Genomic DNA, 16951 nt, shown 5'->3' on the forward strand with positions numbered 1-16951 from the left:
GGGTGAACTGCTATGCAGCTCCAGTCCCCAGGTCTTTCCTCTTCGCTCTCCTGACTTCAACTCAACTCACTAACTCTTGCTAACCCCGCCTTCAGATTCCAGTTGCTAAGGGGAGGAGCTCCCCTTGCTGGTCTGGAGCCAGGAATGTATTGTATGCTAGTAAACCTGATTAGGGGACCCCTCCTTGCTTCCAGGCATGGCATCACCCCTTGTGAGGGAGGCAATGCCACTGTGGCAACCGGACTCCTGGGGTGCCACACACTTAAACGCTATCCTTGTGACTCTCAAGCAAAAACCCTCAGCATTTTTTGGGGTGGACTACTAACCATACATAAACCATTAAAGGGGTGGTCTAAAGTCAAAGTAAATTTCATTCTAAATCCCTATCTACACTGTATTTAGTACCATAATCTAAGCTATTTTCTAATATACTTGCATTTAAAATTCCCTATCGTTCCCGACCTACACTGTCTAACTGCTATTCTATTTTTTTTTTTCTCTTCATTTCTCCCTGAAATGAAGCGTAATCAGTGAAAGGGCTGATTCCTACTGTGTCCCTGCACACTGTGCACTGCTATAAGCACAATCACAGCTTGCGCTCTGTTGTCGGCTCAGCTCAGTAATAACCAGCCGGCAACAGAGCGATATCACAATACCCTGCCTGCAGAAGACTAGTCACATATGCAGTTTCCTCCCAGCCAGATTTTAAAAAAAAAGATTAATTGGTTAATAGGTGTTCTATGAAATTTGCCCTAATATATGCATCAGAAATAGAAATAAACAGATTGTGAGCCCCAATGGACAGGGATGTGAGAGATAGATCGATCGATCGATAGATATGGCTGTGGAGTATTCTGGCATCATATCATATACACAGAAGAAAATAAAAAAACAGAATAAGCAAATAAATAAGTAATGCTCCTGTATGGTGGTACAAGTTGCACACATCATTTTTCCTCCCTGATGTGCAGTATAGAATTATCTGCACAATGATGTACATTAAATAGTGAAGCTAGACATGGACACTAATGAAACCTTCCCTAATACCTATAGATCTTGTGCTATGTGAAGCACCTATACAGGATTGCAAGCTAATGTTTTACAATATACATCGCCAAAGAATCTGGAGGTGCAATTTAGATTGTAAAATGATAATGTGTTTAGAAATGGCAACAATTTGAACACAAGTAGAGATACATTTTATAAATGAGATGTTAGGTGCTTTGTGTCAGCCAAATATTCAAGCTTAATTAAAATCCTTTCTGTGAATCAAATAGAATCAATAAATCAATCTTCCCCTGGTAATAAATAAGCCCCTGCAGTGTGGATGTGCAGAATTAATTATAGGGGGACCCAAGTATAGCCCTGTGTAATGTATACTATGTCTACAGCAGCCAGGCTGGCATGTAATCATCTGTTGTGCGACCACTTGTTGTGTGGTCCAGTTACAAGGGGAGATCTGCTAATGACATTGTGGATGTGCAATCATTCATTACCTAAGTAAATTACCCGCTACATAGTTATGTATTGTGAAATCCATTGATCACTCAGGGACTTCAGCTGCAGTCCTAAGCAAGGAGGTGATGACGACTTTTTAGTGTAACCTCCTGGGATGTGGAGTGACGTCTTCACATAAGCCACTTGAGTTAGTCTTGTTGACCAGCCCTTCTCTCCCACTCGTTTTATAGGAGCATGTTTCAGTATTAAATGAGACGTTCCCAGGCTGGCTGAGAAGTGCACAGAGTGTGCAGCGCAGGAGGAGAGCATCCAACATCACAGGCAACTTCCAGCAGCAGCATCAGCAGCAGCAGCAGCAGCACATCTGTCTGCCCTCCACAGACTTGCCTGAGAGTTTCAGCACCAGGGATAGAGCCTCGTCATTTTTTAAAAAAAGGACCTTCTGAAAAGTCAGCACTGGTTTAAGGACATACAACTGGGGAAAGGGAAACTGCACTTTAAGTAAGTAAGAAAACCTTCACCTGTTCACATTCTGTACTGCAGAGAACTCAAAGTAGCTGCTGAAATCTTCAGGAGACATGTTCATGAACTTCTCGATTAACTTCTGAGAAAATATGCAGACACGCTAGATATTATATAGTTCTATAGATGTGAAATGTGAGATATAGAATAGAGGTTAAGTATCAGACATTGATTTGAAGTATAAGAAAAAAGAAATAATATATTGCTAAACATTTGATTATTAAATGTGATGATCTATAAAGTTGAGTAAAAAGCAATTGCTTTTCTTATATGTACCGATATACATACATATGTTCTATATTATAGATAATAGTTACATAGATTCATAAATATAAAATAGAACACAGTTATGTTTGAAACATATATCATTTTTTTTATACATATGATAAACATTAAGGATAATGAAAGGACAGATATGACATACGTGATGATGAATGAATAGCGTATATATATATGTATGTATACATATATTATTCATAGTTTTAAAATATGATATAGCTGTCTAGATATATTAGAAGACAGACAGACAGGTAGATAGATAGATAATAGATAGATATACATAGATAAAGATAGATAATAGATAGATAGATATAGCTATAGATAGATAGATAGATAGATATAGATATAGATAGATAATAGATAGACATAACTATAGATAGTTAGATAGACATAGATAAATAGATAGATGATAGATAATGGATAGACATAGATATAGATAGATAATAGATAGATAGACATAGCTATAGATAGATAGATAGATAATAGATAGACATAGATAGATAGATAGATAGATAGATAGATAGATAGATAGATAGATAGATGAAATAGAAAATAGGGGTGCAAATTTCAAATATATCAGATTGAAAATTAGACTTAACATACATTATGATGAATGGATGGATACATTAAAACATAGCAAGTTACTGTAGATTAGATTGAGATAGACAGATAAATAACAGGTGTTACATATATTGCTTATAGTTATATATGTGATCTCTAGATAGATATATTAGGAGACAGATAAAAATATTCAAGCATCGCCAGTCCAAACAATTACTTGGGTACATGCCTTCATCCCCGAACCACTGACTATTATATGCAAACTCCAAAAAGATCAGGCTTGTAAGAAGCTCACAGTGCATTGTGCCAAACCGTTGTCACATTTTATAAGTTAATAAAGTCAGTTTTGTCACCTCTTTTTTTCCCTGGAGTGCTGCTTGATCTTTTTGGAGCTAGGAGATGATAGATAGATAAATAGATAGATATTATAGCTACATAATACATCTGATATAGAAGTATTTGAAATATAATCAATAGTTTAATAAATAAACACCTTTATGCAGGTAAACTTCTATACAAGTAGTTATGAAGATAATGCCGTCATTAAGATAATTATAAATACAGTCATTAATAGTGATAACAGAACATGTATATAGAATAAATACACATTGATAGTTTATGTTATATATTTTTTATATTTTCTATTAATTTTGTTATCAAAGTTTCAATTTCATTGGGAGCATTGAAATCAAGAAATGATGACAAATTTCTTCTTTTCTATCAGGGTTGAAGCAATGGAACATAGAAGCATTTTCCACCTTATGGTGTCTTTTACCCTGTTCAGTGTTTTCTACCTTCGAGCACAGGCGTTACCTCCTTTGGGGACGTATTCTAATAGCAGGTAAGAAATATTTTTAGATTTTCAAATCCTATGTTTGTATGATCTTCAGTATCAGTCAACATCATAGAGAAAACAATACATACCAATAGCTGGATATCTGTGTCATGTATACTTTGTAAATGAATTGTATTGGAAAACATTGTCGCTTGTTAAGTACAGGGAAGAAGGGGAAACTGTAGATTTTAAACCTTTTGTTCTAAGAATTTCGGCATCATGACATTATATATTCAGAGATCTTACAAAGTGGTCCCATTTTTCATTAAACATATGGTTATTTGAATTTTTGGATTGAAAGTATTGGGCTGTATACTTAGTCACCAGTACTGTAAGTAGCACTTTTATGTTCATCCCTTAGCCAGTGGGCAAAGTTCAAAGGCAATGTAGGTCCATCTTTGGTTAACCTATACTTATAAGTTATAATACTGAGCATCTAGTCATTCCTAAAATGGGGTCTGTATAAAAAAACTTTAATAGCTTGTTCATACAAAACAGTGATCAGGAAAAGTTTCTCCATAAATCCTTAGAGAATTCAGTTTACGACCTTAAAGCACTCTTCACATGAAATGACAGTGAGATACGGGAACAGCTGAAAAAGGTTTACTTCTTGAAATATTACCTGATGAAGGAGTCAACCCGACTTCGAAACGTGTTGTATAAATGAATAATGATCCAGAGAACATACACCCTTGTCCTCACCCTTTAGCTGAGCCTGTAAATCACTGCTCTTTTTTTCTGTTTGGTTTGAATACTTCTTGAAATAGTTACCTATATGGATTGGAATGAACAAATGAGCAGACACAGGGTATGCATTCTGCTGACAGAGGGCAGCAGCGGGGGAAATACCCAAACAACTTCAAGTCTATGTTTGGAGCACTCCCATTGCCTACATTACTGCTTATGAAATGGTTTGAAACAAACTCTTTAATTTAAAGAACAGCAATTCATATTTATGCATAGTGATACTAGTAATTTCTCTACCGACATAACTATTGACACATATACACCCTATACTTTAACAAACACCATATATTACACCCTATACTTTAACAAACACCATATATTACACCCTATACTTTAACAAACACCATTTATTACACCCTATACTTTAACAAACACCATTTATTACACCCTATACTTTAACAAACACCATTTATTACACCCTATACTTTAACAAAGACCATTTATTACACCCTATACTTTAACAAACAACATTTATTACACCCTATACTTTAGCAAACCCCATTTATTACACCCTATACTTTAACAAACACCATTTATTACACTCTATACTTTAACAAACACCATTTATTACCCCTATACTTTAACGAACACCATTTATTACACCCTATACTTTAACAAACATCATTTATTAGTCCCTATATTTTGACAAACACCATTTATTGAACCCTATACTATGGTTCATAACATACAGTATGCTTCAATAGGCTGCCAGAATTCTTCAGCTGTATCTAATTCTACATACAGGTTAAGAAAATGCAATGAAAGTCAATAATATTTAAAGCGAGTGCATGATCAATTGTAACCTTGATCCACGGCTTCACCAGACCTTGCAATAATATGTTAATTACAGTAAGATCATTCAACATGATTACTTTGAGTATATAATTTTATCTACTAATGTCGCATTTACACCAGTATTACAGATTGCAACAGACAATATTATTTCACTAATTTATATTATTTTGTTAAAATTCTGAAAGGTTAGAGAGCCCCACACTTAGCTAGCATTCAACAAACAACACAAATGAAGATGTCTTGCATCTATTAGTATGTTCTTTATTGATTAGGTGCTAACCCATGACTGGTGGACACAAAGGGAGCATTCGACAATCTGCACAGTGACTTATATCATTTAATCAATATTAAGGACCCATGCAATCACAATGGAGCTTCCCATTTGAAGAACGTATCCAACCTCTCCCTTATAATTGTGACTCAATTGATTAGGAGTGGTATTTTGAAAAGCCATCTTTATGCTTAGGGTATATTCTCTTCTTTTAATACAGTATTAAATGGATTGTCATTTTTAGGTAACCTATTAAGGCATTCTGAGTTACTACAGGAGAGCCCCTCATAAATAGTATTTTTTCAATTAGCTAGAGATGAAAGTGGCTACAAAGAGGGTTTCGCCTTCTTCAGGGGATCTATCATTTCATTCATAGTACAGGTAGCCGAGTGAATTAGTGGTCAGTATGGCATATTTCGTTTCACCCATGGAGGGACAGATGGGCAATTACACTCATGTTTCCAGGTTTACCAGCACATTATAGCTAACTAATGAGTATTTCAGCAGAGAGACCATAGGGTAGATATGAAAACAGTCTAGAAAATTGCGTTTGTTCCCCATAGTAACCAATCACAGCACAGTTTTCATTTTATATTCTGCTGTTGAAAAATATAGCATAGCTGTGATTGGTTGATATGATTTACAAAGATGCTTTCTTTTAGACCATTATCATAAATCTCAACTCTAGTTTTCAGCTTATTTTAAAATGAACCACCTAGATACGTACCAATACTTTCTGACCAGAATTTGGGACATTTAAGTTCCACCCCGCAGCCTTGCTGATGGGACTATTCCTACAAAATTCTAGCAAGAATGCTTCTAACAAAGAGGGATTGTGTAAGTGTGCAACTCCTTTGATATATTTTCATTAAATAAATTATTGATTTCAATTTCTACATGTATTTTTCCATTGGTCTGAAGGGAATGTGTCATCATTAGAAATACTGAGATGTTTGAACAGGCAAAACAAGAGGCTGGGTTTTTATGTTTCACAGACAAGATACATTTCCACAATTATATATTATATCAAGTGAGATAAAAATGTTTACTGACAGAGAATGTAAGATGTTTTTAAGACTTTTTTAAAAGGGGTTTTCCCTTTTCAACCTTTTTTTTTACAAATTTGTTCTTGACACGATGAAATGTTGGTACTCACCCTCCTGCGTCTCTGCCTCTGCTCTGGCTTATATGTAGCGGTGAGATTACATAAGCAGCACTGCAGCCAATCACTGAGCTCAGCTGGCTCCATTTTCGGAGACTCTGAACTCAGTGACAGACTGCAGCGCTGTAGATGTGACATCTCCGCTTTTGCTTTTATACAATCGGCAGAGCAGTGGTGGAGGCTGGACCGGGGGAGGGTAATTTCAAGCTGATTTTATTATTTTTAACGCTGCCAGGAAAAAAATTTGATATGGAAAAACCTCTTTAAATTGCTCACAGTATAACAATTGCTTTAAGGGTGTACTGATATATATAGAAATCATTAATTTAGCTTTATGGGTAATATACAGGATGATTTGTATTGCATTCACTATTAGGTTTCATATAACTAATATATATCACTACTTTTAGGCTTGGAAACAGATTGTCATTTGAGGGAGCAAATGAAGCTGATCAGACACAAGGGACATTAAAACAAGAAACAGACATTTTACAGAACACTTTACCAGAGAATGACAAGTTTTTTCTGGACATGGCACAAGGAGTTGGCAGGTATACCAAATATCTGAGCTATATGTTATATTTAAATTCATTGGTTTGATAAGCTATGGATGATTTGCTCTGCGTATTCATTATCAAAGGCATCAATGCTTTTTATTTTACAGATTAAGGTAGATTCTTAAAGTATATTATTACAATTCTGATATGTTTAATGAATCTTCATATATAGATTTGTGGTGTCAGTAACATGGTGTATAGTCATTGAACAGCAAATTATTATCATTAACACACAGCGATCAATATGTACTGACATTTGTCATAAAACTTCTCTTTCAAGGGGTTGTCCCATAAACAACATTTTGTACCTATTCACTGGATAGATAATAAATGTATGAGTGCTAGAAATCCTTCTGCTGAGGCCATTAATGATCCCATGTCACACAAGGTGTGGGAAAGACTAAGTGCGAAAAGAAGGGATGAGGGCAAGAGAGCCCAGAAACTAGGGAAAGGGGGACTGGAGGCCTCCTAGGCTGATCTGATATCACCCTTTCTCCCATATCGTCCCTATATTGGATCCTCACCAATCGCCGCACAGTAACCTAAACCCTATATTTTCCTAGAGCTTGGCCCTGGATGGGAAAGTGGGCGTGAGCACTAGTCAGTCCTCACTAACAACTAAAGACAACAAGGGAGACAACCACGGGGGAAAGTAACTTAGCTTGAGCCGACTTCAGAGAGATGACACCACATGTCCTCTTAGCACCAGAGAGGAAGTAAGCAGACTGCAATAGCTCCAAGCCTTCATAAGGGAGCATGTAAATATCACTGGCACCTGACTGGAGCAAACAGAACGTATTTAAAGACCCAGGCCAGGGTGTCAATTAGCAGGAGGGAGGTAGCCACTGGGTCCTAGAGTGAGACAGATCTAAGAAGGTGTCTGTAATGCCAAACAAAGAGATCTTCTGCAACCAACTTCAGGGCGACTGTCTGTCACATCTGACACACCCGTGACATCCCAAGAGGGAAGGCCAACGCCTTCTATGTTAATATAGTGGTAGTGAAATGTCATTATGACCATTCATATGCTTACAACTGTTCCATTCATATGTGACAGTGGCCCACACTCTCAGGATCTGAGGGGGTGCCAGTGATCATACATGTATCACCTATACAGTGGGTAGGTAATGTATGCTATATATGGAACAACCCCTTTAAATGCAAGGATTAATAGATCTTAATTTAATTCTTTTGTCATGGGAAATACAAACATTCAACCAGTATAAGCCATTTAATTCATTCTCTACATTCACATCTATACTGAATAAAAGCACAGAGACAACGACAATGGACAGAATGGAAATGTTGGCCACTGTTTTGTCTTGGAATGAAGTATGTGTTGTCCATCCAGTAGGGTTCTGAGTGCTTCAAGGTAGAATAGAGGGACTAATAGATGTTAGTAGGGGTTACTCAGGATGGAAAAATATAATACAGGTGCTCCTTTATGGCAAAAATAGTAGTAATTACTGCTATAAACAAACAAACAAACCCTCTGAATATTCATGATAGATAATCGAAACCTGTAGTATAACCCGTTTTTCTGATGCATTTTCAGAGATAGCTGAGCTGAATTAAAGGAGACCTGCCATGTACAATGACGCTAGTAACCTTCAGATATGGGGTAAATCTGCAGGTTAATAGCTTTTTAACATCACGTGCCACCCGCACTGAGTGCCCCGCTTCCGGGAGGAAATAATTTTATTTCTCTTAGCAGCATTTGGCGTTCAGTTATAGTGGTAGCACTGGCATGATTTTAGTCACCTCTCTGTGATTAAAGAGCGGCGGATGTAACCACGCCTCCGAGACTGACTGACAGCCGGCCCTAATGATGAGCAAGCTATCAGTCAGTGCCGGGGTGTGGTTACAGCCACCACTCTATATGCATTGAGCGGTGACTGAAACCGCATCAGCGGCATCCCTATGACTGAATGCCAGACGATGCCAGGGGAAATAGAGTTAATTTCCTCCCAGTAGTGCAGGCACCACATGGTGTGAAAATGCTATTAACCTGCAGATTAACCCCATATATGGGGTTAATAGGTTAACGCTATTAACCTGCAGATTAACCCCATATCTGCAGGTTAATAGCATTATTTTACATGACAGGTTCCATTTAGCTCTGCACTAAATCAAGTACATCATGGGTAAATCTAATGCAGAAGGTCTTGTTACAGTCCTTTGTAAAACCACAACTAGAGACAATACTAGGACCCTGACCAGCAGCCACGTCAGCTATCTGTGTCTATCAGATGGGAGCGCTGCAAACCGTCTCTTATGTGATAGCATTGCCCCTCCTCTTTTGATCAGCCTACCTAGCTTGACGTCATTTTTGTAGTGTGACACGTGTCTTCGCGACAGGCCGGCTAATCGAAACAATAACCATGGATGTCACCAGGTAGAAGCAGTTCTCAGGACTTCCCACTGGATTACAGGTTACTGACCTAATCGATTCACACCATCTCTAACAATACATATTTATACCACACTTGGGTTGGTCAAAATGACAATTACTGCTCTGTTGCATCTATGTAATGTATATTACTATGGCCTGGCAACTACGGTTCCATATAATGATTATTTTTGAAAAATTCCCACAAATCCCAAAAATGATAAAATTATGTCCATGTATGTGAAAAATTATTTGTTACTAAATATCAAAATCTTGAGAATCATGTTGAATTAATACTTTTTCAAAGGATGTCATACAGACCATCATATAGCTAGCATGAACCAGTAATAAGCCTAGCAAGAAGGGGAAGTGAAGGCTGAAATGTAAAGAAATAATTTTTCTTTAATATGTTTTGGATCGAATAATACTGAATAAACCTTGCCTACAGACATTTTAATCCCAGATATTTACTATGGTTCAGTGTTGACATCCTTTTTTAATACCTTGAAGAATTAATTAGAATATTATACTGCTTTGCCTAATGATGACATGTTTAAACTTTTTTAATGTTGCCAGAACATCACGACATGCTGATGGACTTTTCACTAGTGGATATAGCAAGCTCTTGGGTCAACTGTCTGCAAGAAGATATTTAGAATCTCTAATTGGCAAGAGAGTCAGGTGAGATTTAGTAATATATCTATTATAGTTCTATAAATGTAAATGTATAAACCACTGTAGAGCCCACAAATATATTCTTAGAATGGAAGCTAGTAAAATTCTAAGAATGGATCCTTGAATTTTAATTTACATCACACATACTCAATTAACAAAGAGAATATTAAACTGCCTGTTACACTAACAACTAATGTTATTTGTGGACCAAATCCATTAAACACAAAATGCCCTTTAAAGGGAACCTATCACCATCAAAATGCAGCCCAATTTGTGGGCATCATCTTATATAGCCGGAGGAGCTGAGCAGATTGATATATAGTTTGGTGAGAAAAGATTCAGTATAACCTGTGTTTTAATCATGTAAACCTTTGCTCTGGGGTTTTTAGTCCAGGAGGCGGTCCTAACAGTGACTGACAGCTATCTCTTTATGCAGAATTTTACAAAGAAAGCTGTCAGTCACTGATAGGACCGCCCACTGGACCAAAAATCCTAGAAAGAGGTTTAAATGATTAATACACAGGTTATACTGAATCTTTTCTAACAAAACTATTTATCAATCTGCTCAGCTCCTCCTTGTCACATGGTGCCTGCAGATTGGACTTTAAAACTATTCTAATATACAAAAATCACATAACACAGTTTAGAGACAATGACCACCAATTCATCATTGTTGTTTCTCCACTTTTTCTAGAGTAAATTGCTCCCTATTAATGCGTTTTTCATTTGTGCCTTATTCTTTATATTTTTTGGGCCACTTTTTAAGATGTTTTTCTTTTGTAACTCCGTCTTTATTTTTCCTTGACAACTTTTCTTATCCAGATCATTCATGAAATAAGATTTTTACCAAATGTCACATTTTTTTCTCCTGGCAGAGTGAGGGTTTTGGAGAAGTTTTCAATTTGGCACATTTCTTGCAACTTTTTTTAAAAATTCTGTGGGTTTCTTGGAGCTAAAAAGTCTCAAAAACAGATTAAAGAAAAAGAGAATTTTTTATTTTGTGCCAAATTCATGAAATTTTTGCACCATTTTTGAAGAATTTGTCACAACTAATGTCAGTACCACAAAGCAAAAAAAACAGATAAGCGATTTACATTGGGCCCGATTCATCATTTGTGATTTATGTATCAAGGTTTCTTATGCACCATAATAAGATAACGCTGTGTTCATATTAGCACCATGACTTCCATTATTTTGGGAGCTATGAAAATTTTCATACATTTCAAGAAGAGCTCAAGAAATGTTCATGAGGTCCATTAACATTGAATGAGTCCATCAGGTTTCTGATCGTTTTCAAGTCTTTTAAAGGCAAGAACAGGCTATAAATTGAATTAATAGATATTCCTTTCATCAAATTAGTAAAGACACCCAATGAAATCAAACTTGGCATCTGTGTAAAGAATGCCTTCATATCTCAGAAGCTTTTTACAGTTTTTTTTTTAAAATGTCCAGCTTTGTAATAGTTTTAAATATAGATGTTATGATAGACATTTATGAACACGAGTAAGGGTTTTTCAGGAAAATAACTTTGCCTATGGAACTTGCTATCCTTCATTTCATATATAACATGTTTATAAATATCTAAAAGCTTAAAGAGGTTATCCACTGCTTTCTAATATAATCTGATCAATGGGGGTGCGACACCCAACACCCCCACCGATCTGCTAGTATCAGTGGCACCTGGAAGTTCTTGGATGCTGCTAGAATATAGTAATTCCTTAAAAACTATAGTGGCCATGGATGGGTGCTACAGATCCAACCCTATCATATGAATAGTGGATTGATCTGCAGTACCCAGTTATGTCCACAGTAGAACTGATAGAGCTGCGTGCTGGGTGTCACACCCCCAATGATTACACCATCAATAAAAAAAAGTAGTGTTCAGCCCCTTTAAGAGTAAATTATGTCATAGAAAGGACATGACCCCTAAAAAGTTGGAAGCACTTATATAACCAGATGTGTAACCATTAAATTATTTGAGCACAGTCTGTGATTTGGGAAATCATAGAATAATTTAGAATTTAGGAGGTTATATACAAGCTTCAGTTTAGAAATGTATCGAGTAAGCAAAGATTTCAATTTCAAGATTCAGTGGTAAAATAACTAACCAACAAAATATATACATATAATTAGTTTTTTTAAAGGAGAAAGTTTTATATTAATGTATTTTACTAATAGCTAACAATGTAAAATGGTAGATCTATCATTTAGAATCATCGAATATGTAACTCAAATAAACAAATGTATTACATTGTTGTTGAAAGATAAGAAAATATTAGTAAAAATGTGTGTAAAAATGAATTAACACATATTTTTTGTAAATTTTTGTCAATGAATCAGCAATATAAAATGTATTACTCATCTTATGAATAATGAGAAAATTAATTTTATATTCTTTTTTTACTGAGAATTTTGCATTGTTCCATTATGATTTTTTTGTGTTATTTTTTCCCTTTATCAGTAACAGTGTTGTGGAAGATCCAGCCCCTGTGAAACGTCACTCTGACGCTGTCTTCACCGATAACTACAGCCGATTTAGAAAGCAGATGGCAGTAAAGAAGTACTTAAACTCAGTTCTCACTGGAAAAAGAAGGTATTGATGGAGCAGCAGAAGGACTTTAATTAAAATACCCCTACCTCTTAGAATTGCAGTGGGACAAATACATCTACTTAGTCATGATTGTCATTATCTAGCGGGATTAATTTGGATACTTTACAGACAAGTGAAATGATTGCTATGTTCCGCATCTAATGGGAGAATCCATATAAAGAACATTTATTTTTTGTAGTGTAATAGTGGCTATCAGTAGTAATAGGAAACAGAGACAACGTCTTAAGAGATTTTTTTATCCACATACTTTGCATGGTCTTTTGCTTATTACCATTTCTTTATTATTTTCTTTCCATTGTTTTACATGGCTTTAAGCATCCTATGGTTAACTGAATATGAGACTGATAATAGATTTTTCTTTTTAATAATGCTGTAACATATATAAAAATATATTGTACAGAGAATTAAGTTTATAAACTATGAGCACTATAATAACTATGAGTAATATAATTCATACAGACTGAAAGTAATTAGTTTATAGCATGCAATTTCTTGGTTGTTCATAGAGTATGAAATGCATGGTATGTACATACCTTTGGTCCAGGTTCTATTTCCCAGGTGTTATCAAACAAGATGAAATGTCTTCTAATACAAAGTGGGTGTACCATTTGGATATTTTGTCAACACCTGTATAAGAAAATGTAGTACTTATGTTCCTTTTGCAAAAAGAGATAGTGACAATCATATAAAGCAAGCTACTTCTTACTTTTCATAGTCAAGAGGATATCAATCCTTCAAGTCTTCGAGAAGATGCCGATCTAAGTCAAGCCCCATATTCAGAAAACTATGATGATGCCACCATTGATGAGTTGCTGAACCACCTACCATTGGTATGTCATTCATTACTGGTTATATGTCCCCACTGAGTCTTATCTTATCATAGCTTACTTTTCTGTGCATCAATAATTAATTTTATTGTAGACTTCTTAAACCAACTGCCTCAGACACTAGTGAATGTGCTTTTACTATAAGCAGTCCTTTGTCTAAAGGATGAGACATTTCCGAAATATATTACGTTTAGGAAAATTGATTTCCAAAGCAGTATAATATAACACAGTAAAAAAAAATATTTTCAAATGATATATTATTGTATTTTTCATCTCAAGCCCACTTGTATGGCCACACATGTGCATGATCAACTGTGGTATAACAATATTTAAAAAAAAGGATATGTCAAGATTTAGCTTTTTTCCCATCCATAATCAGTTACTTCACTAGGTTATACTACAGTTCAAGTAAACTCAGCAACAATAAAGCAAATGGCGCAAAACATCTGTTTTATGTAAAATTTATTTCGGCTGACCATCTGTGATTATCTGTAAACCATGTTAGAAGCAAATACTTCACTGAATACTAAAGCCTACAGTATTATATTAATTGTTTTTGTAACATTGGTTATAATTGCTTTAAAATAACATTCAAACAGCAGCACCAACACAATAAAAAAATAAAAAGTACATTTTTATAGGCATCTGGTGCTTGTTTAAAAGTCTCTTATGTCTATATCCGATTCCTATACATTATCTTACTAATTCCACTTTTGTTACAGAGGTGGTCTGAAATACAAATGAATATTCATCCTAAATCCCTATCTATTTAATGCCATAATCGAAACTATTTTCTAATATATTGTAGTTAAAAATCTCCTATCCTTCCTTAACTGCACTATGTAACTGCTTTTCTTTTTTCCCCTACTTCCTTTTTGATGATGCTTCATTTGAGAATCCCAGTGCTGGGAGCGTCATCGGGGGCAGAGGCTGCGGCCACTGATCATCATTTCAGGGGCTGCATTAGTCCCTGTTCTGTCACTGTGCAATGTGCACAATGAAAGCTTTCTCCCTCACCAGCTCAGATCAGTAGTAATGTGCTGGCAACAGAGCGCACTGTCAGTGCGCGATGTCAGAATACCCCCACTTGCAGTGGTGGTGCTGTTCTCTGCATGCTGGGTTTTCTGACAATGTGCACTGACAGAGTGCTCTGTTGCTAGCTCGTTACTACTCATCTGAGCCAGCAAGAGAGAGCACTGTCATTGTGCACATTGCACAGTGACACAGCAGGGGCTAGGCCAGCCCCTGACACGAAAGTCACTGATAATATTTTGTTTCAGCCTCTGCTCCCTGATGATGCTTCATTTGAGTATGCCAGTATGCACTGGGGATTCTCAAGCAAAGTATCATCAAATAAGAAATAGGGGAAAAAAAGAAAAACAGTTAGATTGTGTAGTAAGATAAGGATAGGGAATTTTTAATAAAAGTATATTAGAAAATAGTTTAGCATTAAATAGATAGGGATTTGGGATTAAAATTAATTTATGTTGTAGACCACTCCTTTAACAATCTAGTTTTGCCGTTTTTCTTGTGAGAGGAGTCCTACATAGGTGATAGGATGAGACACTGTTGGAAAAGGCCTTCTCTCCAAATACCCCAAAGCAGTCACATGGTCAGCTTGTATTATGTATATTATATCATGTCTTAACATGTTTGTATGATCAAAGTTTTGCTATGCAAATAGCATTGAATGCCACCTGGCAATGTTCAAACAGAGCATCGCCCACCTCTATACCCTTAGTTAATGGTAATATAACAGTTCCATCAGTCCTTCTCAACTCTAGCATTAGATAGTCCAGTCACTAAACTGATGATCAGGAACTATGCATGCTGTTTGCAACTAGTTATACTTATGTGACTTTTGTAGAAAGGAATTCTAGTTATGTATTTGAAAAACTGTTTTCTAATAGAGACGATGTATTTCTAAAATTCTTTTCTCTTCGTTCTCTTCTAGAACCTTTGAAGAACGCCTTTTCGTTTAATCAGAAGATCAAGTTTACTATATTTTTTGAGTTTGACATAGTATTTCAAAGAGATTACTTCTGTATTCAAACCAAAACCAATTGTCGTGAGGTGAAAATTGTGGCAAATATGTTCTTATATTTACAAGTTGATGTTTACACTGTAAATATTACTTTAGAGATCTCTACCTAAAGCTGTACATAGATATGCAAATTCATGGAAAGCCTGTGATTTCATATGCTTCAAAATCTTTGTTTCAATAAACGCATTTGAAAGATGAGCGCAGAAAAATAAAGGACAGTCTCACGCTTTTTAGGATCAACTTAAATACAAATATTGTATTGAACCCATAAAAAAGGCTGAAGGCTGAGTTAGGCCAAGTGTAGCCTTGTGAAGACATCCCAACTTACTCCCGGTTAAATTAGAGATACCTATACCTTCATGTAGCAGAACAAAAGGTAACATCTTTGTCCATATCGGCCAATGACAGTTTAGTTGTTCTTCAAAACTGCACTGTAAAAATAAGTGATAGGTTCTGGTTGGCTCTTTGGGTCTACAAAATCATTTTATTCCTATGTTTTGGACATGAGGCGGGACCCACCCTGTCTTGTCTGAGCTTCATATTCACCCTTAAAAACTAGATTGGGTTTTGACTACAGAATAAATCTTAAACTCCAAAGATAATGAAATATATGTCTATTTTCCAAAATATATACACGGAACTTGGCCCATATAAATAATGCATCTTTTCATGATTTGTATTTAACCTTTATTTATTTTTTAAGATTTTGATAATTTCGATAAAATTTAAAGGCTGAATGTATCTGTCATTTTAATGTTATAATGTAAAATGCTGAGGATCTTAAAAGGTTAAGAAATGCCTAGAGGAAGATAGACAGAAGAGATTTGTTTAATGTAAAAATTTATCTACAGCATAAATATTCCGAAATTAAACTGTGTATATCTTTGCTGATGACAGCATTACTTATATATAAAGTGGATAATGGGAAATTATAGTATTTTTTCAAAATGAATGTAACTTATGAAATATGCAGATAATAAAGAGATTTTATCATCACTGCAAATTCGAATGGTTTTGCATTTGGCTTGTGTCATTCTGTCTTACAAGATGAGACCATGCTTATAGCTGTCACTGTTTTACTCCCGATACCTGCACTTTATATATAACACAATATATGTAAGGTCTAAAAATAAAAGTTAGTTATATTGTGAGTTGCAATAATTTGGCAAAACTATCTAAAAGAAAAAGTGTTTTTGTTGCCAAACTGAGCTCTGATTG

General features: G+C 35.6%; 1 protein-coding gene across 1 annotated transcript; it reads left to right on the forward strand.

Moving 5' to 3' along the window:
* The first annotated feature begins 1636 nt into the window (after positions 1 to 1636).
* VIP (vasoactive intestinal peptide) lies at positions 1637 to 16736 on the forward strand. The gene is made up of 7 exons (XM_073672735.1): positions 1637 to 1959; positions 3545 to 3661; positions 7041 to 7181; positions 10153 to 10257; positions 12713 to 12844; positions 13578 to 13692; positions 15644 to 16736. The coding sequence occupies exons 2-7, from the start codon at positions 3555 to 3557 to the stop codon at positions 15650 to 15652; spliced, it is 609 nt and encodes a 202-aa protein (XP_073528836.1). The 5' UTR covers positions 1637 to 1959; positions 3545 to 3554; the 3' UTR covers positions 15653 to 16736.
* The last annotated feature ends 215 nt before the right edge of the window (positions 16737 to 16951 follow it).

The sequence above is a fragment of the Phyllobates terribilis genome, unplaced genomic scaffold (genome assembly GCF_046119375.1).
Source record: "Phyllobates terribilis strain yellow unplaced genomic scaffold, ASM4611937v1 Scaffold_3__8_contigs__length_932513732, whole genome shotgun sequence".
NCBI classification, from domain to species: domain Eukaryota; kingdom Metazoa; phylum Chordata; class Amphibia; order Anura; family Dendrobatidae; genus Phyllobates; species Phyllobates terribilis.

What these genes read in the sequence shown, in the direction of transcription:
- VIP (XM_073672735.1), top strand. Translation starts at nt 3,555, where the DNA reads ATGGAACATAGAAGCATTTTCCACCTTATGGTGTCTTTTACCCTGTTC. An exon ending in GGGACGTATTCTAATAGCAG is followed by an intron (nt 3,662 to 7,040) that starts GTAAGAAATATT and finishes CACTACTTTTAG; the next exon opens with GCTTGGAAACAGATTGTCAT. An exon ending in GTTCTCACTGGAAAAAGAAG is followed by an intron (nt 12,845 to 13,577) that starts GTATTGATGGAG and finishes TACTTTTCATAG; the next exon opens with TCAAGAGGATATCAATCCTT.